A 19034-nucleotide genomic window follows, 5' to 3' on the forward strand; every position below is an offset into this window, starting at 1 on the left:
GTTGATTTTGTCGAAGGCCGCATCGGTGTGAATAGCACCGGTTTGAAATCCGTCGGCGAATCTATCGAGTACATATGTTATGAACGAGAGCAGATTGGTCGTTGCCGATCGTTTAGGCATAAAACCGTGTTGGTCGTCTTCAATGAAGTGTTTGCAGTGAAAGAAAATAGGGTCTAAGACAACCAGCTCGAATAGTTTTGATACGGCACTTAAACACGAGATTCCCCAATAATTAATGTTGTTCGATTTGTTTCCTTTTTTATGAACTGGAAACATGTGCGCTGCTTTCCAATAAATAGGAAAAAAATTAGTAGCGAGCGATAGCTCAAAGACTCGTCGAAAGGGGCTCAAGCAGCCCGCTGATACGTGTCAAAAATCGAGGTAATGAAAGAAACGGAGGAGAGATCTACATCGATCAGACTACAATCACGAATTCTGTCAAGTGGAAGATACACGTCACACAAAAACAGACTGCGATTGGCAAGTTTCAATGATAACCACACTTGCTCGAAACTCGCCTACCGATTTACGTTGATCATTCGAATTATACCATGGCGAACGGTGATAAGCACACCACCACCTGATGTTTTGTGGCTGTTGAGGGTGTTGCGGTCACAGCGGTAAACACCAAACACCTGGCGAGACAAAGTACGGTTGTCGAGCCACGTCTCGACGTCACGGCGATAACGTCGTAACAGCAGCCCGTGGTCGCGAGATAATAACTGTTCGTTGATGAATTTAAGCCACCAACATTCTGGTAGTAAACCTCGATGTTGTTGGGGGACGGGATCAGGTTCAGCAGAGAACGGAATCATGCCGCCATTGCGTGTTGGAATGTAATTTCGTCAATCCCACGAACAGTATCGAAACGGTTGACGATCGCTTGGTCGACTGTGGTGGGAAATTCGAAGCACCACGAATCAACTGTATCGCATCCCACAATACGACGATAGTCGTCGGCGAGTAAATCCGGTGGTTTCCATCTGGTCACAAGATGTCGGAGTAAAAAGGCAAATTACTGTTCGGAGCAGAGATATACTTGCCATTTGTGGCGGTTTGGAAGACCCCATCCCACACACAAGACCGGGACGACTGATGATCGCAGTCTGCAATTGCTCAACTGTGGCAGGAAGAAGGCTTCCACGATGCCAACTGCGGTGTGTCCCAGTATGCGTTGTACCCCGATGACGCGATGCGGACAGCAGGAACGGAACGGTAGTAGCATACGACAAGAGTCAGACGAAGAGCTAGAAACGTGAAACGGTTCAGCCGTTTTATTGTTACGATTAGTATAATACATGCCGAGAGTGGCGGTTTGGAAGACCCCTTTTCCACCCACATACACAGAACCGGGACGACTGGTGAACGCTGGCGCCAGCGACTCGACTGTGGCGGAGGGATCGAGGGCTTCCATAGTACCAACTGCGTTGTGTTACAGTATGCGTTCAGCGTCGACACTCCTTCACAATGGCGATGTAGCTTGGTATAGCGGTATTACCAATCGTTGCGGAGTCCTCTGCAGAGTCGTTGATGGGCCAGGTTGCATTAGCGGAGTACATGCTTCTTCTGGAGGCGAAGGAAAATCTGTCGGCGGGCATCGAATGTTCTGGGTACGATTATCGTCAAATTACCTGAACAGTTTGTCATGCGGCCATGTGTCAGGGTTAAGATCTGCATCACGGTACTTTGAGCGAACTCAAACTTTGAATGATTACATCCTCGTTTCAATTTCGTCCTTATTTGGACATTTTTCGACAGTCTCGTTGCTAACGCTGGGATTAACGGCGTGGGAAGTGGAACCGTAACAATGTTGCTATTATCGACTAACTTTCAACCGCCAACAAGAATATTGCTCGGATCAGGGCTATCGCGACGACGTTTCTTGGGTGGTCGAAACGTACCGGGATTTAGTCGGACTGGAGTAGGTGTTGAAACCTTTCTAGCGATGCGCGAAATGTGACAGTTACTTTTGGGTAACTCGGCCTTTTTAGTTCAGCACAGACATCATCCGTTTTCGAAACGGTGGGTGTCGCACAAGCAAGCGAATTTCTTCAACTTGACATCCAAAGTAGATTTGGGTTTTGCGCTAGAATTCTCAAAAACGGCTTGTTAAGTTGTTTCCCGCATTGCATATGTACCACATTTTTGCAAAAGCCCGTGCATGCGATAAAATGTTCGTCCGAGTTGACGGTCTTCGCGCACTGATCGTTATGCACTTGCCATAGTGCGTGCCGACTTGAGAATGCAGATAATGAAATATAGATAGCGCTGCGCTTGGTGAAAAATTTTGGTGGTTAAGTCGCAGAAGTTCACTTGATTGCATCGTTTGCAGATTTATTCACAACAGAAAAGTAAATAGGAGACAATTTTAAACTGCACAATAACGGACAAAATAAAATTCCGATTCGATTGATACGATAAACAACGATTAAACGTCAACAATCAAAAATAACCGGAGCGATTGATGTAAACAACTAATCGGTAAGAATGCACAGAACCAAAAAAAGTTTGTTAGTGGAGCTACAGAAGTACAAGCAATTTTTTCCTGTTTATAAGTATTATTTGCGAACTAACTCGAATCGTCAAAATATTACAAAAGTGTCTGTGTTGGAGGGTCAATTTTAATTGAATTTTAGATATTTAAACCTTGAAAATAGGTTTAGTTTGTATTATTTAGCGAAATGTCAATTGGCTCTCAAAAGTGAAGCTTATCCGCTCGACGCGCCAACTAGATTTCATTATTTGTACCAGTCTAATGATGAAAGTATTGCTTGTGGCGCTAAAAACTGGATTCTAACTGCACTGCGCACTTACCATTCTTCCATTAAATTCTTCTCATAGACCGGTTAGTTCGACTGGTCTGTCTATGAAAGTACCATCTCTATCACTTGAAATACATGTTTTTTGACAGCTCGCAGTTTTGAGATCACTCGCACTTTAAAAGTGCGGAGTCCAGGTTGATGGGAAGTGCGCAATATTTTCTTGTATTAATGATATCGGATGGTTGTTCTATTTTAATTGTTTTAAGATAAACATTACATTATTTAACAAAAAGTTTAAATACAGGTGATAAGAAAATCCTCGTTCTTTCGTTTGACACCAAAACATTCAGTCGAACTCGATATTTATTGCGAATTATTGAGATCCGGAATTATTTTTGTATTGTTGAGGTTAGGTTGGTTATTTTAGATACAGAAAATGTTTACCTAGAAATTGGTGCCTCCCAGTAAAGTTCAGCGGGAAATGAACTGGAATTCTGCCTGGTTCCAGTTCGTACACGGGCTCCAGTGACAACCGATTCTATCTAGAATCGGTTGTGTCACTGGAGTCGGAATACGAACTGGAACCAGCCAGAATTCCGGTTCATTTCCGGCTGAACTTAACTGGGCTTTACTGCGAAATGATCAATTCTAGACTTTTTATTCAAAACGACATATCTACAATGAGTGACTCTCTTTGTTTACTTTCTCTTCTGTTAATAATTCGGTCGCTTTATCATTCATCCCTCAACTCTTTGTATAATATGCTAGTCAAAACCACTGTCTTTCGATCTGTACTGTAAAATAAGTGAAAAGAGCTATAGTGAGGCCGAACAAATCGAAAGAGAAAGTAAACAAAGAGTCACTCATTCCAGATATGTCTTTATGAAAAAACACTCCAGAATTTTGTTTTCCAGTTATACAGGGTGCGGCACTCGAAGTGTAACCAATTTCAGACCATTCGCGCAGCTGACGCACTAGCTTTGGTAGTCTATACATTGGCTGAAAGGCAATTCGGAGTATGGTACAGTAGCGTACAACAGCATTTTGACAAAAGTGAACGCAAAAAGTGACTAGCGATGGAATTTAACAGAAATAGTGATTGGTTTTTATTTAGCTGGAAAATCATAACCAACCAACCAATTGTTCGTGAGCTCAAACACCTTAATGTTAATGAAGTTTTTCTTATTGCATCATAACTCGTTTTAATATTACTGGTAGCATCGCAAAACGCCACGGAGGTTGGCATAAAAGACTGCAACATTACGTCAGATGGTTCGGTAGTGAAACAGCGGTAAAATGTCGACAAATCAAGCAAAAGTGAATAGATTCTGAATTTTTGATTATGTTCACACATTTTGTACATTGAAGTAAACAAAAATAATATTCAAAACCGAATTTATGACCTTTCCAATTGGTAACACTTCGAGTGCCGGACTATGTACACGCAAAAATTAAACGTCCTACAGAATAAGACGTTTTAACGTAATTTTAGGTACATTTTAGTTGTGCGTCGCATTCGCACTTATTAGTGTTGTCAAAAACAAAAAAGAGAGATTCGACTCAGTCGAAGTCAACCCAGGGACAACAGATAGTACTTGTTTCATATATGTACCACCGATCTGATGGTGGCGCTAGTATGCCTTCTCTGTACGAGTACCACGAACAACGACACGAAAAAGTTTCAAGACAAAAGCGTGTTTCGTTACGTGGGTTATGAACGCCGTCAATGCGGCTAGAAGAACATTTAGAAAAAGCGTATTCCAAAATATGGATAACGAAAACTATTATTAGAAAAAAAATATCTCTGATTGGAAACCGTCAGCAAAGTTACATAAATCTTATTTTAAATTTAGCTGGAAGTCGTTGTTTTTAGCAACCGGCTCTCTTCCTTCCTAAAAATGTTTTGATTTTCTTGTTGTGTGAAGTTTGTAATCGGCAAATCATTGGTGTTTGTTATAAATGAAATATAAATGAAAAACATATTGGCCAATGAAAGTAAATCACCAAGCTTAACAATTCATGAACCTGCGACATATTGTTTCAAGTTCATTAAGAACGTCAAGAATTCTAGTATTTTGATCGGGAGAATAAACAATATATGTAGGATTTTCCACACATTTAGCAAAATTGCTTTTGAATAAAATGTGTGCTTTTATCAGAATTCTGGCAGCAAACCGGTTTCAGTAAGAATGCTGCCAGGAATGTACAATTTTGTTCGACTCCGGCCAGAATTTTGTTCGACTTTTGCAATAATTCTTTCCGGAAGATGTTGCGATAGTTTTGGTATGGATCCCTAACAGAATTATTCTGGCATTTTACTCGGCTCTACCGGAGGATTTCATGCCTTAGAAGATGTTGATTAGTTTCGGAAATTCCACTATAAGGGTTGAATTTTGAAAGTCATCTTGTATTTCCGAAAATCGATTCATTTTCTTTTGGATTTTTTAAATTCAAATGGAATCTATGTTTCTGTTTAGATATGGGGGAATGAGGACAATTTCTAATGTGAACAGCGAAATAAATTTGATGATAGAAATCAGGGATACCAAGTGTTTTTCCAAGAAGTCTGTAATAATTTTCAAAAATGTCTGGAATTGTCTGGATTGCCTAATTTTTCTTTAAAAAGCTTGAGGATTGAATTTGAGGTTATGAGCTTTCAGCATCTTAGATTGCTGAAATTTCTAACTGATGAAAACTCAACAAAATTTATTAGCTTTTGGCGATTTTTTTCTGGTTTGTGGTTCCAGCTATTCTAAAAATCTTTGTTTTCAAAATCGGAGCTCGAAAAGCAGGTTTAAAAATCAATAATGTATTGTTATCTCATTTTGCTATTTTTCAAATTGTCTGGATAAATCTGAACAAAGTTTCTGAAATCTGGATAAGACAAACATAAATCTGTTTGTCTGGACAACGCTTAAAAATCTGGAAGAATCCAGATAAATCTGGAAGGTTGGCACCCCTGCACAAAATTTGCTTATGAGTTCAATATATGGGAGCTGTCAAGTTGTCCCCGGGCTTGTCGAGGTCTTCCGTACAGTAATGTACTTTTGAATTGTTTGGGGTATACTCAAAATCAGGTAAATTCAACTTAAATTTAAGTACATTAAACTCAAGGTTGAGTTATGATTTTTGCCGCAGTTAAATTGAAACTACCTTCAACACGGTTTACCTAATTTTACCTTCCTGCACGATACCACGAGATTGAGTCAAAAGTACTTAATTTTAGGTAGTTTTTCGATGGCGTGTAGAGTGTGCCTGTCAAACTGAAAAGAACATTTTTTTCGTTCATGAAATGAAACTCAGGTGGCGCAGCGCAATTTAGAGTTTTGCGTCAGCCTAATGCGCACTGACGGAAAGGGAACACTTTTGGTTTTCTGTAAATTTCAATCTGAATGGCTCAGTTTTATTGAACATTTCTTAATTTATATTAATTATTGAACATGAGCTAGTTTTTATGTTCATTATGTTAAAAGAAGCAAGCGATTTTGCTAGATTTTCTCGGAATCTCAGCTTTTTAGATTCCTTTCTACGCTGAACAGATTTTTCAGTGAACTGGTAAACGACAAGGAACAGCAGTATGGCGGTTGAACATGTGATTAAATAGAACAATCGAGTAAGGCGCAATATTGTATTAAACACAGAACAGTTTAATCTAACCACATTCACATACAATCCAAAAGATTCGACTGAAAACAACCGAATCACGAAAGTTGAACAACAATCCACCGGTGGTTTTTGAAAGAAAAGCGATCGTGCCTAGCTTTTTTGTAGGAGACGAACCATTGCGACCAATGCTTAGATCTATCGTGGTATGACACCCAGCTTGGTGCGGGTTCAAAGCAACCAAATCAAGCGTAATGCAATTAACACCTAAACGAAACAGGATCCTAGCTGAGCTTGCATTTTTGATTGTTCTACCAGGCTTCAAGCGCCCGCAGTGCGACAAACGTTGTTCTGTATGCCCCGTTCCACAACAACACCATCTTAACGATCGCACGCGTGAGGATCATCAATTTCAATATTGATTGTCTCCCCGAAACGAGCAATGGCACATCATAAATCGTTTCTAGTTTGGCTGATGAAGTGTCCCAGTGTGTGCAAAAATAATCCCACCAGTCACCGAACCAAATCAACCAAACTTGTTCCACGTTGCTAAGTATTGCGCGCTTCATTTGCCTCACTGTTTACATTTCGATTCGTTTGCTCGCGGCTGTGGGTGCGTCGTTTGAACCGTTTTAAATGCTATTCGATATAGCTACAGCACGAAAGCATATGGGCGACCGACACCAACACAGCTACCGAGAGGCAAGTCAGTGTTCTCGATTATCAGTTCGCGCGTTGGAGGTTGGGTCACTGTCGTCACTATCCTGGTCGATGACGACACTACCACTACTTCCCCACCGGCCAAGTTTTACCGCCTTTAAGGCTCGATCGGTTCATTAATTTGCGGACGAATTGGGGGCCAAGACATTTATACTGGGATCAGTCGACCGATTGTTGTTGTGTTCAAGCGTCATTCTGCTGTCGACCGCAACTGCGGTAATAATAGAACTAACCACCCAATTAGTTCGAATGAAAGCAAAAACTGTGCACAAAATTGAGAATTTTTAGCTATCAAATTGTCCCCGAGGTATTACGGCTGCGATTGATTAGCGACGCGTTAATGTTGTGCGCATTCGAAAGGTTGCGTCTGACCTAAAATTTGAACTACCTACTTCCGCATGCGTCGAACTTATCCCACAATCGCCTACGATTTTTGACATAAATACTCAATCGTGCCCTGCCGAGCAACCAGCGCTAGTGATTGATTCCGAAGCGCCCCTCAATTAACTTTAATTGAAGCAGATTGAACTTTTCTCCTATCTCGCTCACCCACAAACCAAAACTAGCCCTTATTACGGTAGGTACTTACCTTCCGAGAATCTCCTTTGGTTCATACTTGGCGTAGAATCCTTTGGCAGCATCCTTATCGGGCAGTAAATCGTCCTCCTCGTCTTTGGCCATCCTTTTCCGTCCGCTAATCTTCCTCCACCGAACACTAACGACGGAAAATCACCGACACCCGTCGACAAATCACCACGGTATCAACCGGAACAGCGGAAACGTCAGGAAAAAAAACGAAAGAAAAAACAAACCGAAATGCAGAATTGCGTCTACCGGATTAACTGCTACTGGCCATTCAGTTTCCGTTCGAAGCGACTTCACCGGGAACTAGAACGGAAATCTTCTGGCTGTTGCCTGTACCGATTCACAGAGAGAAGTGAGCTCGTACCCGCACGAACAGTTTCAATGTCAGAAAGGTTAAAGCGCCTCTCTACTGCTGCCTGTTCATGTATATACGGTCCTCTTACGTCTTGTCAACTTTCCACTGCTAGACGATGAATGACAGCCGCGATAGATGGGAGATCCGATAGAAATGCAGCAAGCACGGCACACAGCAAACAACAAAAACAAACGTGTGGGTGAGTAGAGTGAGACGAATCAGAACGATCGAGCGAGCCGAATACAAACTTTATGGGTGATAGATAAAAATCAACAACAGATAAACATACTTTTTCAAATAATCATGGCACTAGTTCGGAGGCTCGACACGTCTGGTGAAAAACACGACCAACAAAGGGCAATCTAAAGAGCCAAACAACGAAAGGGTTTTAAGCACTGCAATTTCCACACACGGCACACGGTTAGGCACAGTTTTGCGGATTAGTCACTGTATCAAAATGTTGATTTTCGCTAATATTTGCTCGTAAATTGAAAGGTGCAAATTGGAAATAATTAACTACGAAAGCAGAAAAAGATACTCTTTTTCTAGATACTGCCAAAAGATTATTACCGAAAACTGTGAATGGGCAAATGAAACGCACACCATTAGTAAATCTACTACATTTTTTGAAAATAACGTAACTGCCAATAAGTTACATTTTGGTTCACTTTTTCCTTCAATTATTACGGCGCTAATACAAAACTGTTCGAGAATTTTATAGTATTTATCGAAACATGATAATCGGGACTAATATATGATGTACCGTGTTAAGTAGGAAACGTAAAAGTGACCGAGTTATTAACGACAAGAATGTAAAATTGGCTCGTAAATTTAACAGTTACGTTGCTTTCAAAATTTATGGTTGAAATATCCAACAGCTGTCAAAAGTAGCACGGTAAGTCGTCATACGCAAAGGTATGCGCGACACATGGCACCATGTGTTTCTAACGACGCCATCAACATGTCAATGCTGGAACTATAGTGGAGGCAACTACCACAAGTTTTGAAGTTTGTGTGGCACTAAAAACTGGATTCTAACCGCACTGCGCACTTACCACTCTTTCATAAAATTCTTCTCATAGACTGGTTAGTTGGACTGGTCTGTCTATGAAAGCACCATATCTATCACTGGAAATACATGTGTTTTGACAGCTCGCAGTTTTGAGATCACTCGCACTTTGAAAGTGCGGAGTCCAGGTTGGTGGGAAGTGCGCAATAACAATACTGGAATTGTTCACTTTCTCTTCCGTTAATAACTTGTTAAATTTTACGTTTGCATAATATGCTAGCCAAAACCAGTGACTTTCGATATTTGCTGAAAAATTATTGGTAATTTCTATTACAGCGCTGTAATAATCATAAGAAATAAAAGGAGTTATAACGACTAGCTAAGAAGAATCTTGAAAATCGCGTAACGTGTGATTTGGCCGATTAGGAAATTTTAGCCGAGTTATATCACTGAATTCGACCATCTATTGTCACGCTAGGAATTCATTTCATTTATCTTTGCTCTACTGCTTCCAGAATCAAGTCAGAAAGGTAGTCAAATTCTGCAACTTGGGGAAGCTCTTCTGTCGTGGCAAGAACACTGGTAATTAATCCATATTCCTTATCCAGTCTTAAGAATCTAACGTGTCACTTTTTAATATCAACAATTATTAACAAACTCAACAAAAAAAAATTCAGCTTATTTTTTCAAAATATATATTGTATCAACAACTATTGAAAATCCCGTTTTCGGCAAAATATTCCTCACTTGTTTGAAGAATCGCAAACAATAAGTTATTTCCATTAAACTTTAAGCCTACAATACAAAAATACCCGCTATCCGCATCAAAACTGCAACCGCTTGGGCAGCGTGCCCCCATCAACACTATCCGGCAATTTTCGCTTTAGCGCCGGTTGTTTATCCTCCTCCTTACTTCCCGCGTAGTAACTAGCCGGCATTGGCAGTTTACTTCCCAGCGAGGGAGCCGGTTTGTTCGAAAAGTAAGGCATCATCAGTGCCTCCGAACAGCTGCATCGGCTCGGAGGGTACAGCGCCAGCATCTTATTAATTAGCTCGATCAGATCGTCAGCGGCTGCCGTGAAGATATCCCGCAGCGGAATGGGCGGAACAAACTTGTACTGTACGTAATCCGGCAGCGCTTTAACGTCAGGCCAATTTTCCTCGGTCGGTGTTCCCATAACTTTGAAAATGCGCGTCAGTTGATCCAGATCACTTTCACCCGGTAGAAACGGCACACGAAGCAACAGTTCAGCTAGAATGCAACCAACTGCCCATATGTCAACACCGGTCGCGTACTGACGGGCACCGAATAGAAGCTCCGGGCTACGGTACCAACGTGTCACTACCTGGTTGGTGTTCAACCGATTCGGAGATCCGTAGAATTTTGCCAGACCAAAATCACCAATCTTCAGGACACCACTTCCGCTGAGTAGCAAATTGTTTGGTTTCAGATCCCGGTGCAAAATCCAGTGCATGTGAAGATACTCCAGTCCTCTCAGTGTCTGAATCATGTAACTCTTGATGTTCGCCGGAGTCAACAGAATCTTCGGATCCTTAATAATAATCTCCAAATCTGTATCCATAAAATCAAACACCAGGGAAACGTTACTCTTGTGACCGAATACATCCATCAGACCGATAATGTTCTCGTGGTGCAACTCATGCAACAATTTGATTTCCCTCAATGCAGTTCGATTGATTCCATCCGCCGCTTCCTCCCGATTGCCGATCTTGATTTTCTTCACCGCGACAATCTCGTTCGTTTCGATATCCCGGGCCTTGTAGACTGTGGCAAACTGGTTGGATGGTTGAATGATGGATGAGCTTTGAACTATTTTGAAAAGCGATTTTACACTGCAGCGATTTACTCACCTGACCTTCGCCCAAAAAATCTATCTTTTCATAGCGATTTAATCGACTTTCCATGTTGGGCGCTTCTGAGACACCAATGTTTCAAAAGATTTGATTTTGTTTGAAAATTTCAAACGAATGCAATGCGACAAACGGAAAAACTTAAAACGTGTTATGACAGTGCAACATAAAGGTAAACAAATTAATGACTTCGAAAACGTAGAGCTGGGTGGTATCGAGGAGTAGTAAAAAACTGGAATAGGGTTTTGTTCCATGATAAACTTTTAAGTACAGTCGTGATTCGCTGGTTGGATACTTTTTAACTGAACCGCTTTTTAATTGGACCCAAGACAAGACGTGACAATCCTGGCTCCTTAATTTTCGTTCGACATTCTTCTTTTCGCACATGCACAGCCATGGATTCAAGAGCCAATCCATGCCGGATAAATTACTTTCGTTTTATCGAACCATGGGATCATGAGTTCGTTACATCACACTACTTCAGCTAGTTTACAGTTCGGAAAACGTGTCACGGTGTTTGGGTCCCTGTGCATTTTAAACGGAGCTCAAGTTTTCAAATCCCGTGACGGGAGAAGAGTCTACACAAAAATAACAGTTCTCGACAATCATGTCAAATGGTACTAAGTGCAAATGAGAGCCTCTCTTTGTTCAGTTTCTCTTTCGATTATTACGGCTTCATCTCAAAGCTTTTAAATATTGTTTCAAGATATATCGAAAAACTCTGATTCCGACTAGCTTATCCTGCTAAGAGTTGAGTAACAAACGTATAAGCTGCCGAGTTATTAGCGAAGGAGAAAGTAATCAAAGAGAAACTGTCATTTGCACTGAGGACCATTTGACATGTTTGGCTAGAGTTTTCATGAAGTATAAACGCTAGTTTACAGTTCGGAAAACGTGTCACGGGATTTTGGTCCCTGTGTATTTTAAATATAGCTCGGAATTTCAAATCCCGTGACGGGAAATTAGTCTACACAATAATGACAGTTTTCATGAAGTGTAAACCCATCCGCGGGAAACATCACGGCATGTTAAAACTGTCCACAGAAATCCAGCCGGAAACAATTCAACACAATTTGCTTCCGACGGGAAAAGTTGTATTTTTATTAGGTTTAACATTCGGTGCAATTTTGATACTGTTGAAATTTTTTAGAAGCAGCAGAACTTTTGTTTTGACAGCTTGGAGAGATCTCGGCGGAAAATTTTCCCTGATCAAATCCCGACACATATCCCGTGCAAAATCCCGTGACCCATTACCCGAACTGTAAAGGCTACTGTACATCTCGGGAATTTAATCGCGGGATTTGTGCCGGGATTTTGCGCCGGATTTTTATCACGGAAAATTTTTCGCCGTTATCTCTCCAAACTGACAAAATATAACTTCTACTGCTTCTAAAAAATACCAGAATCTGCTTCAGAACAGCAGATTTTTAAACGTAATAAAAACACCATTTTTCCCGACGGAAACAATTCATGTTGAATTGTTTCCGCCCGGATTTTTGGTGTGGAGAAATTTAAAAAACCGTGACATTTTCCAAAATTCAGTTTACGCTTCGGGAATGTTCATTTTCCGTATATACTTTTTTTCCGCCACGGAAAATCGAAAATCCATCTCCCATTTGAAATGGCTGGAGAACAAAATCCCGCGATCGAATTCCCGAGGTGTACAGTAGCCTTCAAATTTTATTTTAAAAAGCGAAAAACAGTTCATTGGTAGCGTAGGACATTTGTTAAACAAAGTTTTCTGCGAGGGAGTGCAAAGTTGGTGCAAATATGGAAATTAAATGCATTTTTTTCTAATTTGATGGAAGAACTCTGCGTCAAACATTTTTTGGGAGGTTGTTTGTAGGGTAGTATAATACAAAAACAAAAAAGCTTCAAGCATCCCTATCACTGGTATCTGTCCAGAAACAGCATAAGCTTTCAGAGTATGATCTGATCCGTATTGCATGTTATGCAAACTCTTTTTGTAATCCTCGTTTTCGATTATCTTCTTGCACAACTGCTCGGTAATCGTGTTAACTTGTCCCCCGAGTCTATAAGAAATTCACAAGGAAATCCTGATACTAAAGCATTTATCACTCCATCATCTCGAACATGTGCTAGCTGCGCAACCATGGAAGTAGCATGGTCGTGTATTTTTTCTCTTTATTTTTTTTATTAAACTCAATTCAATTATTGAAATATTGTCAGATATTATATTTAACATCTGGTTCAATGTTCTTTATTAAGAATTCAATTATCCAGTCCAATTTAACAAATTATGAGTTATTATTCTATTTCATTATTTCATAATTGCATAAGTACTGTTCAAGATGTATCACTTACGGTATCTGGAATGATCTGAGCTTCAAGTTTGTCCTCCTCTTTTGTGCTAGCGGATAGCGGAAATTTCTGACAGATTTTGATCTCTCACGTGTTCACCTTGTTGCTGCATAGATTTATCCCGTACAAATGAGCGACGTGCACGTTGTAGGTGTCCTTTCACACCACAATTCCGACAGATTTTATCCATGGCGAAACAATTAGTCGATTTGTGATACAAGCTATTGCACCTAAAGCATCGTTGCGGAATCGAACTGTTTGATCCTCTCCAATTCGGATTTCGAGCGTACACAGCTCCACCCCGGGGAGTGTGTTAGGTATCATACCAACCACGACCCGATCTTCCACTGTAGCGTTGATAAGCCTCTGCTTCGGCTACACGTGCAATCGTTACCTGATTCTGACCACCATGCTTTTTGTTGAAATATTCCTCGTTCAACCGAATCGCCTCAATTTCGCGAACTTCGTCTACTAGGTCCGTAAATGTTCCCTTTCTGCTTAGTAGTTTAAGGGCAGCCGTATGTACTCCTCGGTTATGTGCATGCTCTGCCACTGTACTAACAATCTCTTCGAATTCCTTATCTGCGACAAACTCACACAATCTGGCCGTTGCGCCAACCCGCATAATAAATGATCATTTTCGTCGTGTTTCTGCTCCATTAAAGCCAATCTTCTTCTTTGCAGCATGGCGTCCGATCCCGAAGTGAAATACGCCTTCAAACGGAACATCGCATTCAAAAATGGATGATCGTTTTGATCTGGAGCCTCGCTGGTCGATTTCGTGTTCCTGAAAATCTCCAGGAGTTTTTATCCGGCCTTAAGCTTGAATATTATAAACTGTGTGGCTTCGTTCACAATGCCAGCGAGCTGCATAGAATCTAACAGTAGCTCCTTCCATGCTTCAAAATCCTGTCGTCCGATCTCTTCACTGCCCACTGATGGTTTGCACTCTGGTACTGTTACCGATGAAAGCGACATCTGATTTACAGAAGACACGAAGCGTGATAGCTCTGTACTAACTTACTCCATTCTTCGTTCAACAATGCATTGTTGGCCTTAGCCGCTGCTAGCTCTTTCAGAACTGATTCGAATTTGGAATTCCTTTTTTTCGATTTTCTAAAATGGAAACATCAAAGAACCAAAATGCGTGGCTTAATTTTTGTCGGTTGTAACGGTAAAGATAGATACCTTTATCAGGACACATGTTAGTGAACTCGGGTGATCCGTAGTTCTTCTGCCTAAGCTCGACCCTCATTAACATAAGACAAAGATTAAGCCCGTACGATATTAAGCCTGTTCTAATGACTTCTGATACTTCTAGTTTTCCGATCTGTTTACTTCACATCCTTGCTCTCACTTGAGTACTATGGCTCTAAGTTTCATAACTTTCCCTACCCAGTAATCTCTAGCTAATTGAATGTTGTTAAAATGTAAAAAAGAACTAATAATTCAATTTTTTTGGTCTTTTGGCTTAAGTGCCAATACCTTATTTAGGACTGGTGGTATCCAACGGGGAAAAACGATCGGAAATGGTGAGTGAAGCTAAGCAATCATGTGAAAAAAAATTCCCCACCCAGAGGCGAGACTCGAACTCGCAACCTTTGAGACTCCGGCCCAATGCACACTTCATTAGCTCTGTCACCCACCGAAGTACGATGGCTGATGAACTAAAAATTATCATCATCAGACATCAGACGATTATAAAAACCCGGGCCTTGGTATCTGGCGGGGAAATTAAATAGATCAAATGTGTTGGGGTGATCAGCTGCCGTTGTGTGTGATTCCTCGCTTTGCAGGCAGGGTACGATCACCGTCGCCAGTGGGATAATCATATGTTCTTTCTGGGATGTCACCATACCCAGGGATAGCATAAGGGTTAGTGCATTGGGCCGGAGTCTCAAAGGTTGCGAGTTCGAGTCTCGCCTCTGGGTGGGGATTTTTTTTCACATGATTGCTTAGCTTCACTCACCATTTCCGATCGTTTTCCCTGTTGGATACCACCAGTCGTAAAAAAGAAAATGTGACTAACATAGTCGAAATAAAAAAGGAAAAAAGAAAAAGGAACTGATGGGAATCCATCGGCAGCGGTGGGTAGCCGCTGTAGACACAGCCATTACCTTACACAATGTAGCAAACCCGCTACGACTGTAAGAACAGTGACAATAGTCTAATAAAAATCTATCCCGGCATTCAAAAGGCAAACAGAGATGAACAGCAGCAATCATCATTAAGATTGATGCTAATCCTCGACAGGTTTTCAGTGGTGATCTTGCGTGGCTTGATTTTTGTCGGTTGTCACGGTAAAGATAGATACGTCTACCTTTTCAGGACACATGTTAGTGAACTCGGGTGATTCGTAGTTATTCTGCCTAAGCTCGACCCTCATTAACAGAAGACAAAGATTAAGCCCGTACGATATTAAGCCTGTTCTAATGACCCTGCCACTTCTAGTTTTCCGATCTGTTTACTTCACATCCTTGCTCTCACTTGAGTACTATGGCTCTAAGTTTCATAACTTTCCCTACCCAGTAATCTCTAGCAGTTGAATGTCGTTAAAATTTATTTTTTTTATCAATCATTTTAAACTTTTTTTTTCAATCGCTTTTTATTCATTTTATATTTGGGCCCTATTTCGATTTTTTTTTCTAGGCTTACTTGCTCTTCTTATTTTTTTTCAATTGCTAACTACGCACTATATCGCATAGTTCAATTTGTTTTTTTCTTTTATCATATCGCATGATTCATTTTTTTTTCATTTAACATATCGCATAATCCGTTCTTTTTTTTTCAATGGTTTTTCTTTTTTTTATTTGATTTACTACATGGTTACCGTAAAATAAGCTAATACTTATTTTAATTGTTAACTTACCGCGGTGGTTCCTTTGCATCAATACCGACTGGCCCATTGTCCTACCGCTCTGAGGGCATGCTTTCCGACTTCCTTTTCGACGCCATTTTTCTCGGAACGTCTGTTTCCGCTTAAATGAATTTAAACACGTCCGTTCGCAAATGAATTATTTTCCGAAAAAAAAACGAAAATATTTCCAAAGCCTACTTTTACAGGTGAGTCGTTTTTCCGTTCTTTCCGTTATACCAAATACAAATTAAATACGCCAAGGTCCCATAAAAAAGGGTCATCATTTTTTGGCTCACGGAACAAACAAGTTACGCTACCCAACTGTTTTGTTTGGCCTTGACAACCCATAGTTAACGAAATATATTAAAACTGGCAACGCTCCTTGATCCAAGTATGCTATTGGTTTTGCAATTATCGTTTGTTGACAAAGTCAAAATAAATCATCTACATATAGCATCGGTTGAAACAGCGAACTCGCGGGGTCAAGTTTTTTCTGATGATCCGGTAAATTAAATGTTAAGCTCGTTGGCCCAAGGGGCGTGACACTTCTAATAACTTATGAATTATTATACAATTATACTGTTTTTGTAGATTTATAGACGATTATAGAATAACATTATAATTTTATAGACAGCTTATATTTATACAACTTTCGAACTTGTTTTCGAACTTATTCTCAGTGTGCGGTGAATTTGTGGGAGTTGTCACTTTTATTGTTTACATTGAAATCAAGTGCATAGCTAAAATTTAAAAATCAGGTTTGTTAGAGACCGCATTCGGATTATTGTGGCTACGATAGCTTTCGGAATGGGAATCGACAAATCGGATGCTAGACGGTCATTCACTATGGTGCGTCGAAGGATTTAGAAAGTTATTTGAAAGCTGGTACAGCTGGCCGGGATAGTCAACCATCCAAGCGTATTATGTTTTGGAGTCGTGCTGATTTCAAAACATATGATCTACCACGAGAATATAATCAGGGTGGAGTTCAGAAGAATTTGGAAGCTTTGTCGAAGAAGATGCACAAATATTTGGACACAAGAGACTGCAGACGGCGGTTTATCCTGATATTTTGAAGGAGACAATGATAAAGTCGAACCTCGCAAGCATTGCTGTGACAAATGTGACCGAACGACTAGCGCCTTAGTGGAGTAAGAGACAGTAAGCGATACGAAAGCTATCAAAGCCTTCGGTGGTGGTACTGGTATTACGCTGCCGATCGTGCTGCTGCGCGACTCCAAAGGCAAGAAACTAAATGATTATTACCTTAAAAATCCCTTCACGGTGTCGAAAAGTTAAGAGATGAGGACTGGTGGAAAGCGTTAACCGTTTTGCTAGAAAGAGGATTTTTGAACAAAATTAAATTGCCAAATGATTATAACAAATTTGTTCTGATTTACATGATTCAATTCAACTATTCCGAAGGCGAAAAAATGGTACGAAACATCAAACCGGAAACTGTCTATGAAACCAACAACCAAGATATTCAAATCGCTACGATTTGTAAGTATTCTTTTGATAACACGAAAAACTGATATATCTACCATTTTTGAGAATGGAATACGAATGAATAGTCCACTTTGATTCGCAGGTTCAAGTGTAACCACTGTATGATACAACATCGGACTTTCAAAGCCAGCCAAAGACGCTCCCTAACCTACTACCACCACCTGTCAGTGCAAGTTCTCAATCAAACATGACTTTTCTTTCGGCTGGAAAGAATTCGCTCGATTAGACGGCGATGGCAGATTGTTTGAGCACATCAAACCGAATCTTCCAATCAATACCTCCCACATGTTACATTCGATCAAATTAAATTGGCACTGGCATATGTTCACGTAAGGCAACAGCTACAATCGCTACATGCTCAGTTGAAAGATGATATTGCTCCAGTGCCTACAGTAAAACCCTTTCCACCCGCAAATAATATTTAGGGTGATGAAGACGAGGAATTATCTGTCGGAGATAACAGCTTCGTGGAAATTGATCGCAAGTTAGGGGAAGCAATCAACAGTATGAAAGAGGATCAGAAACTCCAAATGACCGATTGTATCAGCATTGATGACGAGGAAGTAGATTTCGATTTGGATGAAATTGTTGCATTGGAACAGTCAGTAATAAAAGGTGATACGTCCTTTGGTGGAGGCTCCAATGTTCAAGCCGAGAGTACTACGAACAATAGTTACAAATCCAGGAGAATCATTTACAATGATAGCGCTGACGAATCAATGGGTCCGAGTCCAGAAAAAAACAGACTAAAATTGAACAGATAGTAGAGCCATCTCCAGAAAAACCAACAAGGGCTGTTCAACCCACTTTCAGATTCAAAACGACCAATAGTGCGGCAATGTCTGGAAGCAGGCTATCAAACAAACGAATAATTTATACTGATAGCGATGACGATGATGTTGGCAAAAGGGATGCGTTGCTACTGCTGAGGAAAAAATTGAGCAACGATTGTTTCGACACAAGGCATTAAATGCATTTTGGAGGTCATGTTTCAAATAAATATTTTTTTTAGTTAAAATATGATTTGCGTTGCGTTGCGTTGCGTTGCGTTGTGACGATGATTTTGGCGGATTGCACACTGACTTCATCATGTTTGACTGCTGATTATCTAATAAGAGTTGCTTAGGAAATGGTAAGTAGGAATTCATACCAATTCGACCCATATTAAAACCTCAACAGCATGATAGCCATCATTGCCGGCCGCCCCCATCTCCATCGTTCACGGGGAAGGATAAAGGATAAGGTAGCCAGGAAGTGTTGATGCTCCACCTACTTAACGGAAGGACGACGATTCATCAGACTCTTCCATAGGTGTCGCGGAGTTGGTAGTTTGGAAGGGTATCAGGTCTAGGATTCGCTCCAAGCAAGCGATGCGACCTGTAAAGCATATTTTATTACGTAGTTGTTTAGTTAGTCTTCGAGTGCACGATCACTCGAAAA

General features: G+C 40.6%; 2 protein-coding genes and 1 pseudogene across 9 annotated transcripts in view; 1 reads left to right on the forward strand and 2 right to left on the reverse strand.

Annotated features, from left to right (window-relative positions):
* LOC131685322 (phosphorylase b kinase gamma catalytic chain, skeletal muscle/heart isoform) overlaps window positions 1–8633 on the reverse strand; it is a 51585-nt gene extending 42952 nt beyond the window's left edge. For 4 of the 8 annotated variants that reach the window (XM_058968972.1, XM_058968971.1, XM_058968970.1 and 1 more), the window contains exons 1-2: window positions 8315–8632; window positions 7675–8133 (exon numbers count right to left, since the gene is read on the reverse strand). In XM_058968972.1, the coding sequence (XP_058824955.1) occupies window positions 7675–7766 (92 nt within the window). In that variant the 5' untranslated portion in view covers window positions 7767–8133; window positions 8315–8632. Of the gene's footprint in view, window positions 1–7674; window positions 8134–8314 lie in introns of all 8 variants that reach the window. The other 4 variants (XM_058968968.1, XM_058968964.1, XM_058968966.1 and 1 more) reach the window with 3 other exon arrangements.
* A 1090-nt stretch (window positions 8634–9723) lies between these two features.
* LOC131681987 (cyclin-dependent kinase 7) lies at window positions 9724–11051 on the reverse strand. The gene is made up of 2 exons (XM_058963113.1): window positions 10907–11051; window positions 9724–10830 (listed from the first exon to the last, which is right to left on the reverse strand). Exons 1-2 carry the CDS (start codon window positions 10958–10960, stop codon window positions 9859–9861), a joined length of 1026 nt encoding a protein of 341 aa, XP_058819096.1. The 5' UTR covers window positions 10961–11051; the 3' UTR covers window positions 9724–9858.
* Window positions 11052–16829: 5778 nt separating this feature from the next.
* On the forward strand, window positions 16830–18564 carry LOC131680965 (bifunctional 3'-5' exonuclease/ATP-dependent helicase WRN-like; annotated as a pseudogene).
* The last annotated feature ends 470 nt before the right edge of the window (window positions 18565–19034 follow it).

The sequence above is a fragment of the Topomyia yanbarensis genome, chromosome 2, assembly GCF_030247195.1.
Source record: "Topomyia yanbarensis strain Yona2022 chromosome 2, ASM3024719v1, whole genome shotgun sequence".
Taxonomy (NCBI): domain Eukaryota; kingdom Metazoa; phylum Arthropoda; class Insecta; order Diptera; family Culicidae; genus Topomyia; species Topomyia yanbarensis.